The sequence below is a fragment of the Podarcis raffonei genome, chromosome 16 (genome assembly GCF_027172205.1).
Source record: "Podarcis raffonei isolate rPodRaf1 chromosome 16, rPodRaf1.pri, whole genome shotgun sequence".
Classification (NCBI taxonomy): Eukaryota; Metazoa; Chordata; class Lepidosauria; order Squamata; family Lacertidae; genus Podarcis; species Podarcis raffonei.
In genome coordinates this window covers 18466529-18493112 of record NC_070617.1, presented here as the reverse complement: position 1 = coordinate 18493112, position 26584 = coordinate 18466529, and the positions used below count along the sequence as shown (strand labels likewise).

Below are 26584 nucleotides of genomic sequence, written 5' to 3'. Positions count from 1 at the left end.
AAATATCAGACTTTGAAAAGTTGGTAGCACTAGATCAAGTTCATAAATCTTATTTAATTAATTAAACTAAATAGTTTTAACTGGCTTTTTAATAATTAATGTGCAATTAATTGTTGATGCACCAGAAGAAGTGATTGGTCTGTGCAGAAGTTCCCTTTTGCCTTGCCTTGCCTTGCACCCCTGCCTGCCTGCCTGGTTCAGAACCCAGTTGAAGATTTGATCTTACCCACTGAATTGAAGCTCAGTTAAACAAAAACTCTCTTCAGATTTTCTGTACATCTGATAAGATCCAATTCAGTGGACAAGGCACAGAGCTGCAGGGCAATGAGAAAAGTTATGGGGTCATCACTCTGCCCCAGCTTCTACCATCTGAAGGCAGCCCTGTTTATGGAAGTTTTTAATGTTTGATGTTTTATTCTGTTTTTAATCTGTTGGGAGCTGCCCAGAGTGGCTGGAGAAACCTAGCCAGATAGGCGGGGCATATTATTATTATTATTTAGTATTATTACTATTTATTATTACTATTTTTATTTATTATTATCATTATTATTATTATTATTATTATTATTATTATTACCACCAATGTAGCAGTTCAAAATCACACCAGTCCAAAATCACACCAGTACAAGTAGATAAATAGGTACCGCTGTGGCAGGAAAGTAAACAGCGTTTCCGTGCGCTCTGGTTTCCGTCACGGTGTCCAGAAACGGTTTAGTCATGCAGGCCACATGACCCGGAAAGCTGTCTGTGGACAAACGCCAGCTCCCTTGGCCTGAAGCAAGATTTGTGCCGCATCCTATAGTCATCTTTGACTGGACTTAACCATCCAGGGGTCCTTTACCTTTTACGATCAAAATGTGGGTGAGTCCTTAACTGGTCTCTGGCAAGACAAAAAAACATGCAAATACACCTGACCAGCATCTTTCGGAGCCTGCTCTGTATCCAAAAGGAACATCAGGGGAGAACTGGACCATCATTGCTGAGCTGGGCAAGTCTGTTGATTTCAGTCCCCCTCCATTTCTCATTTTTCCAGTTTTAAGTTAAGCTCTTCACACTTTCACATCAGTTTATGATTTTTTGAAAATCCACCAACATTTCAGTGCAAAGTTCTGTTAATATACTTTTTTCTATAATGCATTATTGTATGTTATTTTCACTTTCACATTTCCATTTCTACGAACACTTTACCCTGGCATATATATTTTTTTAAACATATTACTGGAGAAGTGCACTGCAAAACTTAAAGAAGTGCAGATTTTGAAAGATGACTGTTGCTTGGTTCTTGAAAAGTGTGAATTATGCAAGGTTGCCTTTAAAAGCAAACGGAATAAAATTGCTTCCCAATCTGTCCCTTGACATTTGATTGGTAGGCATGGAATGTGAGCAGAGAGCGAAGGGACTGAGAAGGCAGAGATGGCTGAACCAAGGAAGGGTGGACTGAGCAGCTGAAGAAGAATGGACAGGAAGAAAGGGGGAATAGTTATTTATTTTAAATCGGGCATTATGTTTTTTCATTGTTGAAGATCTCAAAGTCCTTAGAAATCAAAGCATTACAGACAGTCATTTAACAAGGTAATGTACATGCACACAACATTCAAAATTACCCTAAAGTGGGCTAAGGCTCAGAGAAAACTTAACATGGAGGCCAAATGGCCAAAATATTGGGAAATCTTGGAACTAGAAGGGGACAGATTGAAATTGCAGAGTTTTGAGAAACTGAAAGATAAAGTGCGAGATTGGCTTCATTATTACCAAATAATGGAGGTTTATAATTTGGACAAGAAAGTTGGTTTCCAGGAGGAAAAATCTAAATTGGAAACAGAATTGCTAGAATCCAAAACTAAGACTTTGTCAAAAATGTATAACTTGCTGCTGAAATGGAATACTCAGGATGAGACGGTTAAATCTGTAATGATTAAATGGGCACAAGACGTTGGACATAATATTATGTTTGCTGACTGGGAACAGTTGTGGACCACCGGGATTAAATTTACGGCATGTAATGCCTTAAGAGAGAATATTATGAAAATGATATACAGGTGGTACATGACCCCAGTCAAGCTTGCAAAAATCTATCATTTGCCCGACAACAAATGTTGGAAATGTAAGGAAAATGAAGGTACATTCTTTCACCTTTGGTGGACGTGTCCCAGGATTAAGGCTTTCTGGGAAATGATATATAACGAATTGAAAAAGGTATTTAAATATACCTTCTTGAAGAAACCAGAGGCCTTTCTCTTGGGCATGGTTGGCCAAGTGGTACCAAAGAAGGACAGAACTTTTTTTATGTATGCTACAACAGCAGCAAGAATACTCATCGCAAAGTATTGGAAGACGCAAGATCTACCCACTCTGGAAGAATGGCAGATGAAACTGATTGACTGTATGGGACTGGCAGAATTGACGAGCAGAATCCGTGACCAGGGAGAAGAGTCGGCTGAAGAAGATTGGAAAAAATTCAAGGACTATTTACAGAAATATTGTAAAATTAAAGAAAGTTAGATGGTGCTGGATTGAAATTGAGAGGTTTCTAGCTGTAATGATATAAAAGAACATAGATGGGGGGGAAAAGGGTTTGAAAAATAAGGTAATGTTACAAGCTGTAATGCTTTAAATGAAGGATTTGCTGAACAAATAACCTTAATTGGGATACAAGAAGGAGAAGTATGAGGAGGTCTGAGAAATTTGTTATTTAAAAGTATGGTTTATGAATTTTATGCTTTTGTTTAATGTTTCTGTTTGTTCTGTTTTTGTTTGTTTGTTTAAAAAATTGGAAAATTTAATAAATATTCTTTAAAAAAAAAAATTACCCTAAAGTGCCAAACAAAAATGCACATACCTACAAGAAAATCAATCAAATGCCAATTAATCTGGAAGGGGAGACAAGTGAGTGAGTTCTGTGGATGCCATTGCAGAAGAGGGGTCCTTTCTCATGAAGATAATCCATCTTCTCTCCAAAGGTGGAGGCACTTGAAGCAGGGGCCTCCATAAAAGATCTCTACAATTCCCTTGGAAGCAGACAACCCTGCCGTCCTGGGCTGCTGCAGATGACGGGTCCACGTTTCTGCTCAATTTTGACTCCAAATATTCATGTATTTTGACTTCCAGTGCATATTTTCTATTGTAAATAATGGTCCCAAATAGGCAGCAGATATGAATGGGTGGAAAGCAACAGATGGGTGGACAGAGACACTGTGACGGCTACCAACTTGGGTGGGTTTAAGAGCCAAATTCTAAACCAGCAAAAGTGGGCAGGGATAAGTTTTCTCTCTTAAGATGAGAACCGGCAGGACATTCAATGAAGTTGAATATTGGAAGGTTCAGGAAAGAAAGATAGATAGATCTTCACAGAGCATATAGCCAAATGATGGTACAGTGGTACCTCGAGTTACCTACGCTTCAGGTTACATACGCTTCAGGTTACAGACTCCGCTGACCCAGAAATAGTACCTCGGGTTAAGAACTTTGCTTCAGGTTGAGAACAGAAATTGTGCTCCGGCGGTGTGGCGGCAGCAGGAGGCCCCATTAGCTAAAGTGGTGCTTCAGGTTAAGAACAGTTTCAGGTTAAGAACGGACCTACGGAATGAATTAAGTACTTAACCCGAGGTACCACTGTACTTGTTCCCACAAGAGGTAAGGCTGGCCACCAACTTGGACTGCTTTAGAACGGAATGAGACATTGCATTGGGTGGTGTGAGGCATTTTGCAAACCTCAACAATTAACTGATTGCCGGGGTTTGCAAAACACAGTGCTTTGATTTCAAACCATGTGGGCAAAAGCAGGCCGCCTGAAGTAATTGTGAAGACAGGTGATTGACATGGTGCATTTTTTCCTTCTGCTCTGCTTTGGAAGAGCGAGTTTCTCCGAGATGCTCCAAGTTTCCAAGTTTTATTACGGCAAAAGCCAGTGACACTAAACACCACAAGATCAAACAAAAAGAAATCAACAACAACATCAGAAAAGAAAAAAAAAAGGATTACACAAGGGAACTTCGCAGTGTGCCATTCAACAGAAGAGATTTACGCTTCCTGATTACTAAAGTGCAAAATTTGGCCACCTCATATGATATTGAGCTTGAGGAATCTTCCAGAAGGTATTTTCGTAGAATTTCAGGGGAGGATTCCAAATAATGTTGTAGGGGTATGAATTTTGATAAAAGCGGCAAAATAAGTTGAACTCGCTCTTCACTATAAAATTCGCAAAATAGAAGGATGTGTGTGACAGATTCTACCTTATTAGACATACAGGGGCAGAGGCGCGCATGCATTGGTACCCGCGTGAATTTGCCGTACAGCACTGCTGAGGGCATTGTCTCAAAGCGGGCTCTAGAGAAAGCCCATCTATAAGCTTCGTTAGTGATGTTAGTTAAGTAAGGGGCAGTTGTAAAATTAGGCCAAGCTTTTAAGCATCTATACGTCTCCGGGAGCAGGGCGTCTTCTTGTTGTAATTTGACATCGTAAAGTCTCTGAGTGATAATTGCTTTTGCCTTATTCAGAGTTCCAATAAAAAGGTTTTCAGGGTTTAGGCCAATTTGTTTGATCTTATTAGTTATTTGCATAAGCCAAGGAGGACAGGGAACTGCGGCCAGGAAGCAAGGTAACAGTCCCTTAGGATTGTAATGGATTTTCAGCCAGAGGGATATTGCTTGCTCCCAGACTTTTAATTCCACTCTGGGCAGTCCTGCCTCTTGCCTTAAGACTGCATTAGGTGTACACTTTGGGGTAGCAAATAATGATCTTAAGAATTTTGATTGTACTGTTTCAAGGGTCTTAAGGTTGGCAGAGGGGCTAATTTGAGAGCCATACAGGAGTTGGGCTAAAGATTTTGCCTGAAAGACTTTTAGGGCCATCGGGAGGAAGCCAACAAGCTCCGAGATGCTTATGGTGGCGGTGCTGCCCTGGTTTGCTGTGATGGGTGGTATCTAGTGGGATGCGGAAGGCAGGAAGCTCAACAGCCAATGATAGGTGGAGCCAACTCCTTCTAGTTTTGCCTTCCTCCTTAACCCGAGGTACCACTGTATATAAGACCTTAAATTTTTTATTTCACTCTGGTGGTCCAGTCTCTGCTACTGCTTTGTCCCCTTGGTCCTTGGTCCAGTGGTTTGCTAGAGAATTTTGTCGTACTCTGTGGTTTCAGGAGGTCTTGGGTTGTTCACTGTCTCGTAGACTGTCTTGGAGTCCTGGTCCTCGCACTGCAAGAGAAAACAAACACATGTCCACAGGCACAGCGCTGTTCAGGAAGTTGCTGCCTATTCTGGAAGATACTGCTGCCTGTTTGCAGAATGAGCACCAATTCAGCAATGCACATCAGAATACCAGCTGAGCCCTGTTGCCCGGAAAAGCCAAGGTGTGTCTGCCTAGTCCAGCAGGCTCTTCCCCATAGTGGTGTCTCCAAAATTGCCAAAAGCACAGTATGAGTAGCTATCCTAAGCTGCTGCTCATCCCCAGCAGCCTAGTGGTGAGAGTGTTCGACTAGGACCTGGGAGACCAGGGTTCAAAGCCCCACTTGACCTTGGGCCAGTCACTTCCTCTTAGCCTAACCTACAGCACAGCATTGTTAGGGGGATTAAATGAGGAGGGAGAGGAGCGTGTGTGAACCAAGAGTGGACACAACACAGATCTTTGTCCAATCTGATGCCCTGCAGGTGTTGGCCAACAACTCCCATCAGCCCCAGCCATGGTCCTATCAGTGCCAGCAACATATGGCTGTCCTAGCTCAGGCTTATGGGAGTTGTGGTCCAAAATGTCTAAAGGGCACCAGGCTGGGGAAGTCTGCCATAGGTGGTGAGCTGAGCCTCACAGATTCAGAAGGAGAAGGATGTGTGTCTGCGAAGGTCAAGAGTTTAATACTGGGATAGTTACAAACCTAAAGGTAAAGGTCCCCTGACAGTTAAGTCCAGTCACAGACAACTCTGGGGTTGTGGCGCTCATCTCACTTTACAGGCCGAGGGAGCCGGCGTTTGTCCGCAGTCAGTTTTTATGGGTCATGTGGCCAGAATGACTAAGCTGCTTCTGGCACAATGGAACACTGAAACCAGAGCAGCCCATGGAAACGCCGTTTACCTTCCTGCTGGAGCGGTACCTATTTATCTACTTGCACTTTTTGGCATGCTTTCGAACTGCAAGGTTGGCAGGAGCTGGGACTGAGCAACGGGAGCTCAACCCATCACGGGGATTCGAACCGCTGACCTTCTGATCAGCAAGCCCAAGCGGCTCAGTGGTTTAGACCACAGCGCTACCCGAGTCCCTAGTTACAAACCTAGGTTGCATTAAAAAAGAAAGCAGCAGATTGAAAATGATGCAACCTGTGTCGATGGGGTAAGTTGAGAATATACGTGTGACTTCTCTTGCATTGTGAAAGTTCCTTTTTACCACTTTGCAGAACTTATTGCAACTTGCTAGTCACAAGGAGGGGCAAAGTGGCTGTGAAATGCACTCGCATAGACTATGGGGAATCTTGTGGGGGGGGGTCATCTCCCAACCATGGAGAGGCATTTTTCAGACTTCCCCCTTTGCAAGCGTGGGAAGCCAAGGAGCTCATTTCCATTAAAAAAGAAAATGAAAGCTGAGGCTGTTAGGAAAATAAATTTAGCAGCTAAGACCACATTCTGTGCTGTGTTGTGGTGTGACTCCCCCCCATACACACCTGGAGATTCCACTCACATCTTCCCACCCCCACCTTTAACGCAACCACAGATCTTGCAACTTTCTATGCCACCAGCCTTGAGTAACATGTGGCTTTGCAATGGATCCAGCTTCCCCACTCCCCTTTCCATGCTACAACCCATCTCCACTTGCTAAGAAATAGATGTTTAAAAATCCACGTGCCTCTTGAGGCTTGGTGATCTCTGAGTAAATTGTTTTCTCACTCTTTTCTCTGGTTCTCCGCATCTTCTCGTCGTCTGTTTGCAAAGGATTCTGGGAAAGAGAAGAAGAAATTTACAGGGTGGTGGTGGTGGTCAAACAGGCCTTGTGGAGCTGGAACATCACTGGAGAAAGCCCAACTATTGATTGCCATGAATCTCAAATCTGTATCCTGCCAAAGAGGGATCAGGTTTCCTAGGGCAGTTGTCTTTAACCTTGAGATAACAGATGTTGTTGGACCACAACTCCCATCACCCCTGACCATCGACTAAGCAGGCTGGGGATAACAGGAGTTGTAGTCCAATAACATCTGGGGACTTAAGGCTGAAGAACTGTGCCCTAGGGTGGTTGTGCAAAGAGATGGACAGCTTCAAAGTACTTAGTATTATCTTAGAGAGGGGCTAACCAACATGGTGTCTTCCAGACATGGTGGGCCACAAGTCCCATCAGCCCCAGCCAGCATGGCCAGTCGCCAGGGATTATGGGAGTTGTAGTCCACAGCATCTGGAGAACACCACATTGGCTATCCTCAGCCCGCCTTATAGAATGACAAGGAAGAAGAAGGGATTCAGCTTCCCCCTCACTTTAAACACACACGCTGATTCCTGATCTCAAGATGGTAAAAAAAATTGTTTGGAAGAGTTTAGGAGAAGATTCTTATGTAGTTTTGGTAGTTGTTTTTAATAAGCTGTTAAACCAAGCTGACCGTAAGAACATAAGACAACCCCGCTGGATCATCTAGTCTAGCAATTTATTCTCACACTGGCCAACCAGATGCCTGCAGAAAACCAGCAAGCAGGACCTGAGCACGAAAACTCTCTCCCCTCCTGTGTTTTCCAGCAACTGATATTCAGAAGTGTAACTGCCTCTGACTTTGGAGGCAGAGCCGAGCCATCATGGCAAGTAGCTCTTGATAACCTAGTCCTCCATGAATTGGTCTAATCCTCTTTTTAATCCACCCAAGTTGGCGGCATCACTGGCTCCTGCTGGAGGGAGTTCCACGGTTTCTGTGCTGCATTTAAAAGTGCTTCCTTTCAAAACAAAAAATTATGGAAAAGTGGGCTAGACATAAGATATATATTCAACAATACAGTCAAGGTTCACTATCTATGCTAGCATTCGATTGGCATTGGAGAGAGACTGAGTTGAGAAATAAGACCAAGGGTACATATTGATATAGGAATGTATTGGATAAAATGTAAAGAAATATACAATAAGAAGAGTACATTCATTTGTAAAAAAAGGAGTATACAACGGGATAAAGAGGAAGTCCAAAGTATATATGATTTTGGAAAAGTTCTTTGTCCTTGTTTTTTCTTTTTCTTTTTTTCCTTTCTTAGTATATAAACTTTGTATACATGTTGAAAATTATAGTATAATAAGCCTTGTGATATAATATGATGTTTACTGATGTAACATAAGAACTTTAATAAATAAATAAAATTCTAAATAAATTTTAAAAAATAAAAGTGCTTCCTTTTGTCTGTCCTGAATCTTCCAACCTTCAGTGGATGTCTGCAAGTTCTAGCATTATGAGAGAGGGGGGAAATGCTTTCCCTATCCGCTTTCTCCAGGCCATGAATAGTTTTGTGAATTTCTATCATGCCACCTCTTACTTGCTCTTTGTCTAAACTAAAAAGTCCCATTGCTAATTACTAATAAAATGGTCTGTATTGTTATTAGACCACATTTCTAATGCCAAGAAATTCTATGCCATTTGCAGAAAGTATGCAGCTTTCAGGGGAACTTTTCAGGGGCAAGACAATTTTTGCAGTGGGTTTTTCATGTAGGACAGGAAGGAAGAGGCCCTTGTGCATCTTTGGGGAAGGCCCTTGGCTCATTTGTAGAATACTTGCTGGTGCTGTGCACTCAGAAGGCCCCATGTACAATTCTTGACATCACTGGTAGCATTGGGAATATCCTGTGCCTCAGACCTTGGAGAATCATTGCCACTAATTGTAGACAGTACTGAGTTAAATAGACCAATGGTCTGATCTGATATAAGGCAGCTTCCTGAGTCCCTATCTCTGCGCTCTGAATCATCTAATCTGAAATCATAGCAGAGATGAGGCGAAGTCCAGTCCTGTAATCAGGACACAATCCCTCAGTTTGCTGCAGTGCTTGGAATGAATAATAGAGTCATAGATTTGTGGAGCTGGAAGGAACCCTGCGGATCTTGCCCAACCACCTGCCAGGCAGGAATCTCAGCTAAAGAATCAGATGGCCATCCAACCTCTTCTTAAAAACCTCTAATGAAGGTCCATCACTTTACAAAGTTCCACTGTCAAACGGCTCTTAATATCAGAAAGTTATTCCTTAGGTTTAGTCAAAATTCCCTTTCTTGTAATTTGAATCCAACGGTTCAGGTCCTCCCCTCTGGAGCAGCAGAAAACAAGCTTGCACCATCTGTCTTGTGACAGATATTTGAGGATGACTATCACATGTCCTCTGAGTCTGCTCTTTTCCAGGTTAAACATACCCAACTCCCTCAACCGTTCCTCATATGGCTTGGTTTCCAGACCCTTGATCATCTTGGTTGCCCTCCTTGGCACACGTTCCAGCTTGCCAGAACGGGAGACAGGACTACAAGGGTGGCCTGACCAATTTACCCAATTAATTCAAAAAGCTTTGAGCTAAAAGCAGTTCCCACCAGCTAGAACATGAACTAAGTCCATTTTGAGGTAGAACTTTGTACTTGAAGATGAACTAGAAACCGTTCATTATCTTACTTTTTTCTTTAAAAAATTGCTCTTTATATTCTTTCGACCTTTAAGCTCAAAGAATGTTACGGCTGGGGGAAATAAAAGTAACGCTTCACATTCCACTGTGTAGGCGTTTTGATGTTTCCTCAGTCTTAAGCGTATTTTACACTTCACCGCAGATGCTCATAACATTCTGAAAGCTGAAAAGAAATTGCTGAGGAACATTTGAACAAACCGTGAATTGAACTATGAACTGGACACGAACCAAACCCATTCATTTTGTAACGGGACAACCATGAACTGGAGTCAGTTCCATTTGGGACACATTGTACTTGTACGTCAACTACAACTAGTTTCTTATTTTAAAATGAATTTCCAAATTTCCTGTTTTCTGTACCAATATTTTCAGGTCTGAAGCTCCATTCTTCTAATGTAGATGGATGGTAGCAGCTTCCTACCTGTTTGGGGAGGTGCACTGTGGTGTAGATGGTCTGGGGCACATCCTTTTTCGCCTTTGGTCCTCTCCGCTGTTGGGTTTCCGATGGGGAATTCTGTGAGTGGAAGAGAAAGCCGCAACGTTTACTGGTGCCTGTGATATTGTGGGTTGGAATAAATTTAATTAAGAATAATAATAATAATAAAGGTGACAAGAGGGATAAGCAGGACATTGTTATGATGGCTTTACCACCAAGGGGGTAAATTATCCCTAAACTATCCGTATTAACTGTTGTATTTTAAAAAGTCAGACTTTCCCCCCTCCAGTCCACTAAAGAAGTGGATAGAGCAGCCCAAAGAACTATGTAATCATTGCCTGTTTGGCCTCTGTGATCCGGGAGGAGCATGCAAGGAATTCTGGGATATAAGCCATGGATGTGGCCAGAAATGAAGCCAAAAGTCACTTATAATTTTTTTTAAAAGGCCATGCAGATGTTTATTGAATTTTGGTGACTAAAATATGGTGTGAATGGAAATTCTCAAGCTATGTGGTCTTTTTTGGGGGGTCTTTTTTTTTGCAAAGTGGATGCGATGATTAAAATCCTCATTTGTGGAGCAAAGTAAAATCAGATACACATCACACGTTTCTGAGCTTTTAAGAACGTGGTTTTAATTTTTTGATAAAATACTTGTGAAATAGAAACTAACACTTCCCCTACCCACCCCTTAGGAAAGTAAAAATACCTTGAGAGACTGGCTCCACCCACAGTTTCCACTGACTTTTTTCAAGAATATGGTATTGATGTAAGCAAATGTGAGAGAATGAGTGTTTCGAAGTCCATGCCTGAGATCTTTCGGAAGCACTGAAGCACCTCCTCACAGGTCTTCAGTCCTCAAGAGACCAACCCAGCAAAAAGGTGTGAACATGTTGCTGGTATTTTAAGCATGATCAACTACTACTGAGTTGTGCTCAGGGCTTATTTGCTTTTGAAACCTTGCCCCCATTTTGAATTCCATTGTAGTTATCATTTACTACTCATCATGTTCACTGTAGGAGAGGGTTGGGGGGGATGGTGGCACATGTCCAACAGGTAGCTTTCCAGTGGATCCTGGTAGATCTCTGGCCCCTCAGCGATCTCCTCCCCCCCCAAAAAGCTCTGCAACTTTGGCTTCCTAAAAAAAGTTCAAGAACTTCCAACTTCTTTGGTCCAACGATGGGTAGATCACTGCCAGTTTTTTTATACTGTGAGTAGATCACAGTCTATTGGGAGTTGGACGTCCCTGGTCTACAGGATCAACAGTGATGGGCAGGACCATAACGTGGGCACTGAGACCTTGGAGAGATGCTGCCAGGCAATGATTGGCCTTCACTGACCTGATACCTTCCAGATGTTTCGGACCACAAATCTCAACTGCTCCCATTAGGACATTTGGAAGACACCGTTTGGGAAAGGCTGGTGTCTACAAGACTGAGCTCAGTGAACCAAGGGTGCACCTGATCCAGTTCAAAACAATGTGCTCTGATCATCAGAATGCATTACCCTTCAGTGCATTCACACCCATTCTTTTGAACCAGGCACACATGAAGTTACGGTACCAACAATCTGCTGGTTTAATTCTGAAATGCTATGCTTTGAAGCAGTTCTAAAGCCAGTTTCGCTCTCGTTTCAAAAGTGTTTGAGTGGTGAATCCCAGGAGTATAAAGTTGGAACTGTTTCCTGGGGATGGTGGTCCTACATTTCCGGCGTCAGGGGTGGTTGTGTCATGAAGGAGCACCCCACACGACCCACCCACCCACCGCCTGCCTACTGCAATCCTACCTGTGTCTACTCAGAAGAAAGCCCCATGGAATTCGATGCAGCTTACTAACTGGTAGGTAGGACTGAAACAACGGGGAGGGGGAAGACATGCTAATCTCTGCTCACCAGTCTCTGCAAACAAGAATGTGGGGAGAGGGGTGTCGACCTGTCTCCTTCCACTCACTTTGAGAAGAAGCAAATCTGGGATCTCCAAGCAGGTACAGTGGAACTCATGAACAACCCTCCCACAATGGCTGTGCTCCACCTCCATGTTCAGAGGCAGCAATGCTTCTGGAAACCAGCTGCTAGCAAACCGCAGGAGGGGAAATTGCTCTTGTGCTCAAATGCTGCTTGTGGGTTTCCCACAGTCATCTGTTCGGCCACCGTGAGAACAGGATGCTGGACCAAGTGAGCATCTGGCCAGTGGCTCACCTCTGATGGTGGAGGGAGAGCATAGCCATTGTGGCTAGTAGACATCAATAGCTTCCTCTTCCACAAATTTGTGCAATCCTCTTTTAAAACCAGGCAGTGTGTGTGCGCCAGTCAGAAGAGGGACGAAGAAAGAGTTTAAGCTGCAGTTCTGTAATGTGTTCACATAGACTTGTTAGGTCCAGTCGTGGCAGACTCTGAGGTTGCGGTGCTCATCTCGCTTTATTGGCCGAGGGAGCCGGCGTACAGCTTCTGGGTCATGTGGCCAGCATGACTAAGCCGCTTCTGGAGAACCAGAGCAGCGCACGGAAACACCGTTTACCTTCCCGCCGGAGTGGTACCTATTTATTTACTTGCACTTTGACGGGCTTTCAAACTGCTAGGTTGGCAGGAGCAGGGACCGAGCAATGGGAGCTCACCCCATTGCAGGGATTCGAACCGCCAACCTTCTGATCAGCAAGTCCTAGGCTCTGTAGTTTAACCCACAGCGCCACCCGTGTCCTCTCTTACTTGGGAGTAAATCCCAAGGTGCTCTTGGATGCAGACACAGGAAGATGATCACTAGGGGATTTGTTGAGGTGAAACATGGACAGACAGTGGGCCAAGTGGAAACGCATCAAACCGTGATGCTGTGTACCAGGATTTGCAAAATCAAATGGAAATGCTGACAGGAAAAACAGCCTTGCTACATTTTAACCCCTTAACGTGTACATACCACTTGAGTGGAAAATCTCTCCGTGGCTCAGTTGGCTCAATGGAACTTACCTGGGGAATGTTTTCAATTTGAGAATAAACAGTGTGGCACTCTTTGGATTCTGCAAAGAGAAATCATGTATGTTAACTGAATGGGCCTCCACCCCATTCAGATATGCTTTAATTATGATTCTTCTTATAGCCCTTCCAAGGAGCTCACAAATTCTAATTACTACAGTAATTGTCTAGTCTCTAGGCAGATAGGTCTCTCTTTCTGGCCACCTTTGTTGTTTGGTCTTGCAAATGAAAGAGGATAGATCTGCCCAAGAGAAAGTCATTTTCTTTTATTTTCTCTGTGTTTCTGAAGGACTCTCATCAGTGAATTTGGAGTTGTCAGCTGAGGCACTGGCTATTGATTAATGTGTTGATAATCCATTAGAAAATGTATCTTAAGATTTAGTTTTTAAAATGCTGTTAAATGCTAGGAAAGAGGAGCACAGGAGAAACATCAAGAAGCAGATTAGTTTTTGCAAAAAAGAAAAATTGCAAAAATGTTAAATGTAAGCAGAAAGAGCCAATCAATAAGCTTTGCAGTTTAATCATATATTTTTTTATTTCACACACACAATCACAAAACAGGGAAGGAACATAAATGCAAAATCCTCCATAGGAGATTATTTATGTTGCAGATGTAAACCAGTTTAAAATCCTCCATCACTGTTATGGACATAAACCAAGGAATCCTGGGAAAAGTAGCTTCATTGAATGGTCAGGCACCTTTCATAAAAAGGCCTCAGCAAATCTAACTACAGGTCCCAGGGTCCTTTGAATGAATCCAAAGTCATTTAAACCAACTTTAAATTTGTGGTAGAGAGAGAAAATTATTTTGTTCTAAAACCTACAAACACGTCTGCACCAATCTGTTGCTTATTGTCAAGAAAAACAAGAGAAAAGAGCAATCATTTCCAGAATAGTAGTTTTAGGGGGTTTATACTGTACAAAATTCACAGCTTTCAGTCAAAAAGCCCGGCAGCAATGGACTTTCTCTGGGTTTTCCCTCTATAAAATTCACATTCTTCATAAAACTGCATTATTTACATCACTGGAAAGATTGTTCACTTTTACTATAGATTTGAGTGTCTAGTCTTTTCTTCTTACTGAAGTTTCTGTACATTCCAAATTAATGTTCACTTTTGTTAATCAAGCGTTTTGTATTGCCATTTGTTTTAATTTCTGCCTTTGCTCTGTATTCATACTTTCTACTTCTCTCTCCCCCCCCACCCCGTTTCCTTGAGAGCATCTGCCTCCATTGGCTGCATTCACCCATACTTGGATTCTGTTCCTGGAAGGCAGACACTGTATTTTCACCTCTACATGTATTTTACCAAGAGGAGGGCAAAATTGTTCCAGGTCTCATTTTAAGGCAATGGAGGAACTCTCGCAGGCACCTACTGGACAACACCTGTAGCATCACAAATAGCAAGTCATGTGGGTTGCATCCAATGTTAGCCATACTCAGTGTAAACCTATTAAAATTAAGGGACCTAAGTTACTCATGTCCATTAATTTTTATGGGCCTACTCTAAGTAGAACTTGGTTGGATATGACCCACCTTGCTTGCACGAAGTTTGGTTTAAAAAGACTTCTTTTACTTGTACTTTACTTTTAGTATTAGTCCTTTCTAAGCAGAGCACTTCTTCATTCATCATCATCATTATTAAAATTTCTACTGCACAGGATGGCAAACCACAAAGTAGCAAAACAATACAATAAAATAAAAACCTATTTAAATCATTTAAAAAACACTAATAAGATGTAAAAAAAAACATTTTAAAACACATAAGCACTCATGACATATCACCTTTCCAGGTAAAAAAATACCCAAACATTTCTCTAGAAATTAAGTACGTAGGTAATTTTTTTCTCTTTCTTTCCTCTCCTTCACATCCCAGAGCCCTGAAGCACACATACTCAGGAGTCACTGTGTGAGAGGAATGCAAGTATGGATTCTCCCCATTGTACATTCTCAACATATGAACTGAATTGTATAGTTGGAAGGGGCCATTTGGGCCACCCCTAACGGTCCAACCTCCTGCATTGCAGGAATCCTTTGCTCAATGTGGGGTTCAAACTCACAACCCTGAAATTAAGAGTCTCATGCTCTACCAACTGAGCCATCCCAGGAATGACCAAAAACAACTAAGAAGAACATTGGAGATCGGGGACTGAACCTTCAACCTTGGCATTATCAGCACCATGCTCTAGCCAACTGAGCTATCCAGTTGATGGCAAAAGACAAGAGGGAGTCAGTTGCCAAGCGTGAAATTCTGTCAGTTTCCAGTTTTCCCTTGTCAGTTCTAATGAGAGGCAAAGAGCCTTCAGCTAATGCATAAGAGCTTGCGTTGTGTTTGAAATTTATCTAAATATGCTAAGATAAATTAAATAGAAACACTTGCAAAATAACAGCTAGGCTAAGGATTTAAATATGTGAAGTTACATAACAACATGTTAAAGTTAAGATGAAAAGAGATAAAGATGTTAAGAGGATTAAGTAAATTTTATGAGATATTATCTTGGAAAACCGTTACAATGATATATAATGAAATTCAGTCAAGGGAATTTGAGGAAGTCATTTAACAATGATACTAAGATTGGACCAAGTTCAGTCATGATTTATGTTTGTTTGTTTAAAAATTTGGAAAATTAATTTAAAAAGGGGGGGGGAAAGGAAGCTTGCGTTTGTGTGTGTACTGAGTGGTGATCCTGGCCCAAGGATGGTATAAGACCCTCTCGGATGGGGCCTAACTGAGCAAATTAGGGAACAGAGCTGTCATCTGATTAAAGGACTCTTTAGTTGATTAATCATGTTAGTTGCTTATTGTCAAGAAAAACAAAGAGCAATCACTTCCAGAATAGTAGTTAGTTGATTAATCAAATGATGTTTCATTAAATCTGCACATAAATAGAACACTACTGAAAGCAGGGAAAGCCCTTGCCATTAGAGGATGCACACACACACACGGGTCTCAAAAGTGTCACCATCTTAGCAGAGGCCTTCCCATGTGTGCAGGTAGAGAGGGAAGGCAAGAGGGGATGCCAATTCTAAGGTGTTGTTGTACAGCGTTGGTTCAAAATGATCAGATATCCAATTAATTTAGGGCACTTTTGAAGCTGATCCGTAGACTTTTTAAACTGATTAACTGGCAAAATGCTGCAGCCTGAATAAGGAGGGCTGGTGGTCAGTGGACAGTGTAGTCACACACCAGTCAGGACCCACAGCAGAGATAAGTGTCACACTCAACTTCGAGGAGGAAGTGGGTGATTCCCTCAGAAACCCAGTGAAAGCATTGGTACTGGGGCAGGGAGGGAGGGAGGGAAGGAGCAGAGCACCAGCTGTTGCATTTTATCATGGTTGTTGCCATTAACAATAAAAAAATATTTCCATCTTCTCCTCACAACAACCCTGTGAGGTAGGTTAGTCAAAAGATACCGAACGGCGCAATGTGAGCAGAGGGGTGATTTGAACCTGGGTTTCCCTAGCCCTAGTTCAACACTGTGACTGGCAGGTTTAACAGGAGCCCAAGAGAGTCACACTCAGCTCCTGCCAGTGGGACGGCAAAAGGAGAAGGGGGTGCATGCTGTGAGGGAGCAAGGGAGCACCGAGTCAGACAGGGAAGGTGGCAGCGGGGTGGTGGGGACATCCTGTTTCAAACAGTGTGCAGAAACTCGTAGCCGGCTCTGGGGAAAAGCTGGAGGGGTGCGTGTGTGTGCAGAGGGCCCCTCGCCTCACTCAGGGATCTGTAGCACCACCTGCCAAGTAATTAGGAGACATATTTCAACCTGGGATTGAAAGTCTACATCGCCGATCATCACATCTATTAATTGTTCGCTGCTCAAAGCAAAAAAGCGTGCTTTGAAACTGTCCCACTTGATAGAAACGAGAGCAAGTTTAAACGGACTGGCTGAAGTGTGCAGAGACCAGTTGCAAAAGCCTGCTGCACCACTCCTCCACAATTATTCTAGGCACTCCAAGGAACCTAAGAAGCAGGCTGCTGGATCAGGCCAAAGGCCCGTCTAATCCAACATCCTGTTCTCACAGTGGCCAACCAGATGCACATTATGGGAAGCCCGTGAACAAGCCATGGGTGCGACAGCCCTCTGCCTACCCCTGACCCTCAGCAACAGGGATTCAGAGATAGGCTGCCTCCAGGAATTTGCTTAATCCCCTCCTAGTAGCCACTAGCCCAGTGAAAGACATGAATTACCGTATTTTTTGCTCTATAAGACGCACTTTTCCCCTCCTAAAAAGTAAAGGGAAATGTGTGTGCGTCTTATGGAGCGAATGCAGACTGCGCAGCTATCCCAGAAGCCAGAACAGCAAGAGGGATTGCTGCTTTCACTGCGCAGTGATCCTTCTTGCTGTTCTGGCTTCTGAGATTCAGAATATTTTTTTTCTTGTTTTCCTCCTCCAAAAACTAGGTGCGTCTTGTGGTCTGGTGCGTCTTATAGAGCGAAAAATACGGTAATTAGGCATTTTGCGGCAAAGCACTATCCTTTGTCTGCCTGTCCTGAATCTTCTGCAAATCTATTTCACATGGGATGACTACAAATTCTAGGATCATGAGAAGAGGAATTGCCCGCTTTTCCTATAGGGGTCGGATGGGCACTGTCAAAGCAGGAAGGGACGGCTGTTTTACCTGACTGACGTGCAGAATCTAGCTGTTTCCTGTGGGAACCTTTGGAAAGGGGAAAAAAAAAACAAAGTGAAAAAGGGGAAGTGAGCAGAACAAAAGCAGGCACAGATGTCTTAATGCTGATTTTCCCTCCCTTCAGCAATTTGCTGCAGGGCTGTTTTTCATGCAGGAGCCTGTGGAATAGCCACTGGTGCCAAGTAGCACTGAGCTTTGTACAACTATCCCTTTGTTGGTAAGTGATGCCAATTGACCAGGGTGAAAGAAAATCCTGCTTGGTCTGCTATCGTATGTTGGACACAGATACCAGCCAGTAAAGCTGTTCACTATCTGCAGAGCAAGGAGATGCAACGGGGAGAGGAGCAAGGTCTGGTAAAAAGAGCTGGCAACCCTAGCAGGGACAGCACTTTCACACTTAGGCAGAAAAGGAGAGGAAGACTTTCCCTGTTCCCCCGGGGACTGTGCCACCCGCAAATCCAAGCGCTGATTGTACCAATCGCAGGGACTTCGCTGCTTCCCCTAGTCAGACTGCATATGGCTCAATGGGGTCAGCAGGTGGATTGAGATGTATAGAACCAGTTCAAATGTGTGCTGGAAATGCAAAAGGAAGGAATGTACTTTTTATCATATGTAGTGGTCATGTGGGGTGGTAAAAGCTTTCTAGGAAATGATATATAATGAATTGGGGGGGAAATGTTTAAGATAACCTTTGTTTAAAAAACCCAGAAGCTTTTCTGTTAGGAATCATAGGTGTGGAACTACCAAAAGAAAAGATTGTTTATGTATGCAAACAGCAGGAAGGATGCTCTTAGCCCAGAGATGGAAAGAAGAAAAAGTACTGAGTGGTAGACCAAGCTGGTGGGATATGCCGAAATGGCAAGATTGATGGGAAAGATCAGAAACCAGGAAGACCAAATATTTGTGAAAGACTGGAATAACTTTTAAACATATTTGAGAGACCACTGTAAACAGATGAAACCATTGGCAGGAATTACAATGACACTTGTAAAGTAACAAGAATTTTGGATGCTATGGATATTTAATAGATGCAGGAATAAAATTTAGAAATGGAACCCAGGGAGGGAGGGAGGGTGGGAGGTCTGAAGGTTCGAGAGAACCTTTTCTTTTTGTTTCCTTTTTCTTTTTGAATTGTTATGCTTGTTAATTTCTATGTAAAACTATATTGCATATATATAAAAAGAGACTAGCCCAATGTATGGCTGATGGATGTCAACTGCTCTGGGCACTGATCAAGAGTGGCCTCTCTCAGGGCTACGTCTCTGAGTGGTTTAACAATCAATCCTTCTTCCCAGAGAACTGTATCTCTGTGAGGGCTAGATGACCAACTCTACAATTCTATGATTCTCTTAGTTTAGATTCATTCACTTTTTCAACAAGGAATTTTAAAGCGGTTCAGATAGTTGTGTGAAACCCCTTACCGCTTTTCTTCCACCACATAAAAAGTCCGGCGCAGGCGATTACAACTACCACTGCAGAGATAGACCATATGACTGTAGAGGTGCTGCCAATAGGTTTGTCTTCTTAAACAAACAAACAAACAAACAAACAATATAATTTAGTAATTCCACTAGGAATGATAGAATTGCGAAAACATTGCTGAAGCTAATTCACAAGGGCTTTGCTAAGCCTACTTAAATTGCATAACTTTTTTTCTGAATAAACCTATTCTTATGTCAGTAACTCATTCACTGTAATAGCTGATCTTTAGCGTATGCTTTTAAAAAGTAAAAGAACACCCCCACCACCTCTGATTTAGGCTGACAAAGGAATGTGGCAGATGAAATTAGGTGGAGGACAAGCAGTGCTTTTTTTAAAAAAAAATGTTTAGGGTACTCTCATTTTCCTACTCATACTGAAATACTGCCCCTCAATGAGGCCAAACTTAGATTCACAAAATGTTTAGGAGTATGCGCACCCCTCCATCCCTCCAGAAAAAAACACTGAATAAAAGTAAATAACTGCCATACAAAGAAGAAAAACTTATTCTAAAAAATATGCTGTGACATCTCAAACCTTTGACAGCACCTTTGGATTATAGCCCAACACCCCCAGTCTACAAAGGGCCCACCCTTGGGCATAAGGTGCCATTTTGCAAAGGTGCCAACATTTTTTTATTGGAAGTCTTTAAAAAAAATTTTTTTAAGTATTCTTGTACTATAGAGTACACATAATGACATTTAATACATAAAATAACACAGCTGTGGAACAAGAAAATAACATCCATTGTGAAGGGAGAAATCACCTTTGCTTTTAAATGCTTCATGACACACAAAAGCTTGGCAGGTGAACCCTGCACAGGTACAGCTGACTCTGTTGATTATGGTTTCTCTCAATTTCTTCTTTTTCCAATCTTTTGTTTGCCTCATAGCAATAATTTTAAAAAGTGCAGTGCATAAGCATTTGTGTGCATTTTAGGGCACATCAGTCTTACTATATGTATTTTTGTACACAATTTGGCCCAGTATACACATTTTTGTATTGTTATGGAATAATACCCTGGGTCCCTTACAAGCCTGTGATCATGTGTATGGGAGGCTAGAATCTATAGGTGGAACCTTGCTGAAACCTGTCAGGCCAGTTCCTTTGCGTCTTTAAAAAGTAAGCTCCGTTGCCATAGAGACAAATGGGCGGGCTTTCCCCCACTGTACCTGGCTGAATGCCAGATCATCCTAGGGTGGAGAACGATAAGGTGAGGGGGCTGTGTTTGGGAGAGTTGTGTGTGAGAATTGGCTGATGCTGGTATCTAGAGACATGTCTTGCTCTGTGTTGGACTTTGGGGGTCCCGTGAAACCCTAATGCATAGCTGCCAACATTTCCCTTTTTTAAAGGGAAATTCCCTTATTCTGAATAGGATTCCTCGCAAGAAAAGGGAAAAGTTGACAGCTATGCCCTAATGAGGAAGCAAGATCTGTTGTGGGGTTTATGCTGTAAGCCACTCTTGCCTATGTTCAGGTTGTATAGATGTGTAAATAGAACCATATATCCTAAAGATACCACTTCTCGCATTTGTAGCAGGCTTTCTGGTGGTATGGAATGCCCACTGACATCGCCTGCTAACCTTGCAAGCACACAGAGGAAGAAGGTCCATGGATCATCTTTCTCTAGGCATGCAGGGTAAGGAATAGGCACAAAGAAGGTACAGTGGTACCTCAGGTTAAGTACTTAATTTGTTCCGGAGGTCCGTACTTAACCTGAAACTGTTCTTAACCTGAAGCACCACTTTAGCTAATGGGGCCTCCCGCTGCTGCCACGCCGCCGGAGCACGATTTCTGTTCTCATCCTGAAGCAAAGTTTTTAACCTGAAGCACTATTTCTGGGTTAGCGGAGTCTGTAACCTGAAGCGTATGTAACCTGAAGCGTATGTAACCCGAGGTACCACTGCAAATGGTTTGGGGGCATGCAACAGATTCTGCTAGGGCAACACTGCACATGATGTTAAATGTGCTATCCTATTGTTATAGGTTGGGGAGAGTCAGTCTGAACGAGATCCACAAGTCCCTTCCAAACCTGTGATCCCATGATTGTCAGGTTAAAATCTATAAGGCAAAACCTGGTGAACTGGTCTGGTTACTTCCTTTGTTAATGGAATAGCTTTGCCTGATGAATTAAGTACTGCCATTTACATGTTCGAAGAGGGTGCCATAGAGATGATTGGGTCAGATGCCATGTCATCCTAAGGATGGAGAACAGCAGGCCAAGGGAGGCTGTGTATGCAAGAGTGAGAGAGAATGGTTGGCTGATGCTGGAAGCTGGAGACACAGGCATGTCTGTTCTGTGCGGGACCCAAAGTTCTGCTTTGGGGCTTCGCTGAAATCCTAATGGGAAAGCAAGATTTTTTGGGGGTGTTGATGCTGTGAGTCCTTACATCCTATGCTGAAGTTGCATATATGTGTAAATAAAATCATATATCCCAAAGACACCATGGTTTCCACTGACCTTCATTCCAAGGAAACCAAACCCTGGGTAAATACAGGAACCCCAGCCTGAAGACTGGGGTGTGAGGAACAGCATTTAATGTAGCATAATAGAGTCTCAGGGGAAACTGGAGATTGAAGGGGGGTAATTTGGTGGTGGCAGGTAAGAGTTAATGCTCCCTCCTTTTTAACTAGGTTAGGAGAAGGCTCTTGTCTTGCTTGGCCAATGGACACCCTCTTCCTGGTAGTAGTGGTGGTATAGAGAACCCATGTGGTATAAGTCACAGAGATGAAGAAGAATTACAATTTGGGAGGGTGGGGGGGATGCAACAAGGGACAGAGGGTGGGCACAGAGCTAACCAATCTCCATGGAGGCCACCATTTTGCTGGGTTCACAGTGAGAATCAGAGGGGCTCAGAGTGAGCAACAAGCAACAGGTGGAACCAATGAGAAGTCACTGGCAAAGAATGTTGACTAATTGGACTGAGGGGGGGAAATGGCAACTGGGTGGGAGGGGGAATGGAATGGAGAACATGTGGAAAAAGAAGGGGAAGAACGAGACACATAGATACTAGAAAGGACAGAATGAATCATCTCATTGTCTGGATAGGCCATTTCTTGGTTCATGCTACTAAGTTATTTCTAACTGCATCCCCAGGGATGGAAGTGAGCGCTCCCCATAGAAACAAATGGAGAAATCCTAGATTCTGTTATGCACCCCTGCAGTATAGTTCATACTTAACAGTACAAGTGAGAGTGTTAGAGGTTTGCAACAACCTTAATATATCACTTAATATATTTTAAATCTCCTTGGGACTTTTAAACAACTAGCATTAAATAATTAAAAAAAACCCTAGCCTCTTGCTGTGTAATCTTTCATTCTGTAAATGGAGCTACACTGGCATGTGGGTGATTCCCCATACCTGTTTTGGATGGGACTGCACGCCCCCTGAAGGACCAGGCATTTTGGGGGTTTTTTTGGGAGGGGCTCCAGGATATCACTTTGCCAGTAAAGTCATAAGTAGCCTCATTGGCACAGGGTCCCTATTTCCAGCTACAGAGGTTACTGGACTGGGATAGGCTGGTCACAGTAGCCCATTCACTGTTAACCTAACGGGGAGATTACTATAATGCAGTCAATACATTTATACAGACATAATGGTAGTATAGGGACGTGGGTGGCGCTGTGGGTTAAACCACAGAGCCTAGGACTTGCCGATCAGAAGGTTGGCGGTTCAAATCCCCGCGACAGGGTGAGCTCCCGTTGCTCGGTCCCTGCTCCTGCCAACCTAGCAGTTTGAAAGCACGTCAAAGTGCAAGTAGATAAATAGGTACCACTCCAGCGGGAAGGTAAATGGCATTTCCGTGTGCTGCTCTGGTTTGCCAGAAGTAGCTTAGTCATGCTGGCTCCCTCGGCCAATAAAGCGAGATGAGCGCCGCAACCCCAGAGTCAGTCACGACTGGACCTAATGGTCAGGGGTCCCTTTACCTTTAATGGTAGTATAACAAATACCAGTGATGTAAGCGAGAGAGAGAGAAAGGAGATCAGCTAATCCAACTTCAGATTAAACCCAGAGTCTCTGAAACAATTCACAGCTATAAATCTAACATCCTTGTTCTAATTTGGTTTGGCTCCACTTTTACTACAAAACGCAGTCTCACTCAGATGAAATTGAACCATTTCTCTGGGGCATTTCTGCTTCCATTTTTCAACAAGCATTTCAAAAATTTATCTCAGGTCGCTGTATAATGGGGCAAATTAACTAATAATGGATCATATCGGATATTGTACTCTACATGGAACTTCCCTTGAAGCCATGTCTTTCTCCAGGGTTCAGCCCTCCTCAGCAGAGCATGTGAGGTGGGGGGAGGGAGAAGTATCTTATATTTGGTGCCCACACACCCCTTATGCAAAGATATTTGCTTTGCTAATATCCTGCTGGAGGACTGTGACCTGCTGCTGCTCAGATGTTTGGGGGCACCAGGTTTGGGAAACCTGCAGGCTAGCTTATCTTTAACCTCTTCTCATATGACTCTTCTCTGCACCCCCCTCCCCGGAACACACGTGGCCCAGCTGTTTGGGCGATGCCAGAATTAGCTTCATGGTATAGCGCAGGGCCTGAGCTCTAAGCTTTATCAGAGATGTCAACACATCTCCTGTGCCTGCTGTTTCCTGAGCATATTAAGGCAGACCAGTTGGCTGCATTTGAAAGATAATATTCTCGGATGCAGTTTTCTGTTTCTTGTGCAAGCATTTAACTGTATCCGCCCCCCATCCCCACACCTAAAATAACGAACAACGGACATGCACACACAAAGCACTCCAACACAATGGCTATGCATAAAGGCACAGAAAAGCTAACTATATTGTTCATTACAGTTTATCCCATAAAATTACAGTATGCCACCTGGCATGACACAAAAGATTCCATGTAAATGTCATCTTGAGGAAGGCATTTATCCATGACCACAAGTTACATTGGCTAGAGATTCTAACTCCTGGCCCCTGTCCTGTATCTAACAACATGTGGCTGAATTGGCTCACTTGGGGATATTTGTACCCTCTTTCCCGCTCTGGGGACTGACCCCCTTGAGACAGAGGGCAGCACAAGATTTTTCGAAGATTTAAGTGAAGGGGCACAAACAACAAAGAACAGGGAGTGGAGCTCACCAGTCTGCCGGGGGGGCAACATCCCAGGTGTCGTCTCTTGATGCTCTGCACGAGCCGATGGGACAGGGAGCGAGTGCGAGAGAGCAGATTGGAAAGAGAGATCAGGCAAATTGGCAAAGATTTGGGAAAAGAGTTCTGTGCACCTTGCACCAGAAAACTGCCTTTGGAAGGAACGTTACTGTTCCATTGAAGTGTCTGTGTTGCTTAGTTAGGATATGCTGATCAGCAATTTGAGCTCTTGGGATTTCTGCTAGGGCCTTAGAGAATGCCTGGCCTCCCCCACTGCAATAAAAGCCATAAAATGTTGGGGGTTTTTTGTTTCTGACTACAAGTCAGCCTAAAGCCTAGACCTAACCCAGTCTCAGGGTCCTCAGAGAATGAACCAGGCAGGACCTCCAGGAATCAGTGTGAAGAGCAGGGAGTTGTCAAACTGTAGAGGCAGCCCTCAGACCTTGAAAACATTGGTGCCAAAAAAATGCAGGCTTAAGAGCGTTGATGTAGCAGGTTTCTACAGACCCAGAGTTGTTGTGTAGCTTGCAAATATGGGGTCTACACATGAGTAAGCATCTACACAGATTCACACACTCCTTCCCTGTCCTTCATCTAGGCAAGCAAGGCCACATTCACACCATACATATCAAGTATGCAATAGCCATGGCTTCCCCTAAAGCATTCTGGGAGCTGCATTTTGTTGAGGGAACTGAGAGCTGTGGGGAAAGCCCTTATTCCTCTCACAGAGCTACGCTTTTGTGTGGTGGTTTAAGTGCCAATCCCTCTTCATGGGGAACTGTGGGAATTGTAGCTCTGGGAGAGGAATTGGGGCCTCCTAACAACCCTCAGCACCCTTCACAAACAACAGCTCCCAGAATGCTTTGGGGGGAAAGCCATAACTGTTTAAAGTGGCATGGTGTGAATGTGGCCCAAGAAGCACCATTGAAGGGCATGTTTCAGTCCCTCGAGGATGATGCAAAGCAGGGCTAGCGAAGGATGTGGCCTGAGGAAGAAGGGGTGTGTGGCTGGTTTTGTGTGGGGAGGTTCCTAAGGGCTTGGTAGAGAGGCTTGTGTCTGCACTTGGCCCCCAGGCCTGAAAGGGCCCATCTTAGGTGAACATCCTGTGTCGCATTGGCTGCATTATTTCCATTTGCAGGTGGAGGGTCGCAGCGTTCGCAGCTCTTCTGTTACTTAAGAAAATAAGCCCCCTAATCGTATTCACTAGCCTGTCGAGTAGAGCAGTCACAGCCAAGCTTCTGTTTGTGGGAAGGGGCCTTTATAAATGGGTATGCATGAATCATGTGTAAACCCCCCACCCTCCATTGCAGGTAGCACAGATATAATATCCGCTCCCAGGGAGTAGATAGCTAGTGAGTTACTCGCTCGCTCGCTCGCTCTTGCATGCATGACACATACACACACAAATTTGTGTGAGTGTGACTGTAAAACACCCACACTTCCTTCCGTTTTCAGCGTAATCGCCTTGCTTGGTTTAGCTGAGCTACTTGAGTCTTAGATGAGCCTGTTTCTGCTTTATCAAACCCTGGCTGCTCCCACTGCCTAGGCACCAAGGCAACCCAACAGGTGGAAGTGGTGGGGGCGCTGATCTGCCCCTTTTTGCCCTGATGCAGCTGAATCCCACTCACTCGCAAGCTACACCGCACACTTATTTTCCTGTAGTGCTCTTGAGTGTTCCGTTCTCTTTATTCTGGTATATTGGCTGTCAATTTGCTAGGTCTTCTTGTAGTGAGGACATATTACTCCCTAATCTGTGCTTAGTGAGAGAGGCTTTATCCTCCATCTTTACCTTTGGCAGGGGGAGGGAAGCTTTGTGGGAAATTTGGTATCCCCCATGAGCAGTGGACTCCCATTTGTTAGAGGCTTTGAAACAGAGGCTGGATTAGTACCTATTACAGCTTTGTCACAGTGCACCAGTGTCCTGCACCAACATGAATTGAACCAAATCGTATTCTGTGATTCTAGAAATGAAATAACTCCAGATTCCCCATATGGAGATTCTGATCATTTATTCCTTTCATTATTATTTTTAAAAAGCAAGTTTCTAGTCCTTAATATTATATGTGTGGGCAAAGGCATGGTGAAATCTAAGGAGACTAGTTAAGATTACTTGTGATCAGTGGGGGAACCATTGCCCCATCCATGATTAGAAAAAGCAAATGAATTATGCAAATGCTAGCACTGCAATACATTTGTTGTATGTCATTGTCATGTTGCATACCAGTTGCAGAATTATTGTTGCTGTGGGGTTTCTGTTTATAAGCTAAAACAGCCAAATCCCTTCAAGGCTGAAATGTTTCACAATGGAGGTTTTGCTACCTTCCCTGTGTCCTCAGTCCTCCCAGCTGGGTCACCT

The 26584-nt window shown here is 43.5% G+C and overlaps 1 protein-coding gene across 2 annotated transcripts in view; it reads right to left on the bottom strand.

Annotated features, from left to right (window-relative positions):
• Nucleotides 1-4874: 4874 nt before the first annotated feature.
• The window catches only part of LOC128403916 (T-lymphocyte surface antigen Ly-9-like), a 28812-nt gene continuing 7102 nt past the window's right edge, over nt 4875-26584 (bottom strand). Inside the window, exons 4-10 of one of the 2 annotated variants that reach the window (XM_053369089.1) lie at nt 24220-24264; nt 19053-19154; nt 17620-17658; nt 12995-13044; nt 10025-10117; nt 6829-6918; nt 4875-5192 (exon numbers count right to left, since the gene is read on the bottom strand). In XM_053369089.1, the coding sequence (XP_053225064.1) occupies nt 5106-5192; nt 6829-6918; nt 10025-10117; nt 12995-13044; nt 17620-17658; nt 19053-19154; nt 24220-24264 (506 nt within the window). In that variant the 3' untranslated portion in view covers nt 4875-5105. The remainder of the gene's footprint in view (nt 5193-6828; nt 6919-10024; nt 10118-12994; nt 13045-17619; nt 17659-19052; nt 19155-24219; nt 24265-26584) is intronic. The other variant, XM_053369088.1, reaches the window with a different exon arrangement.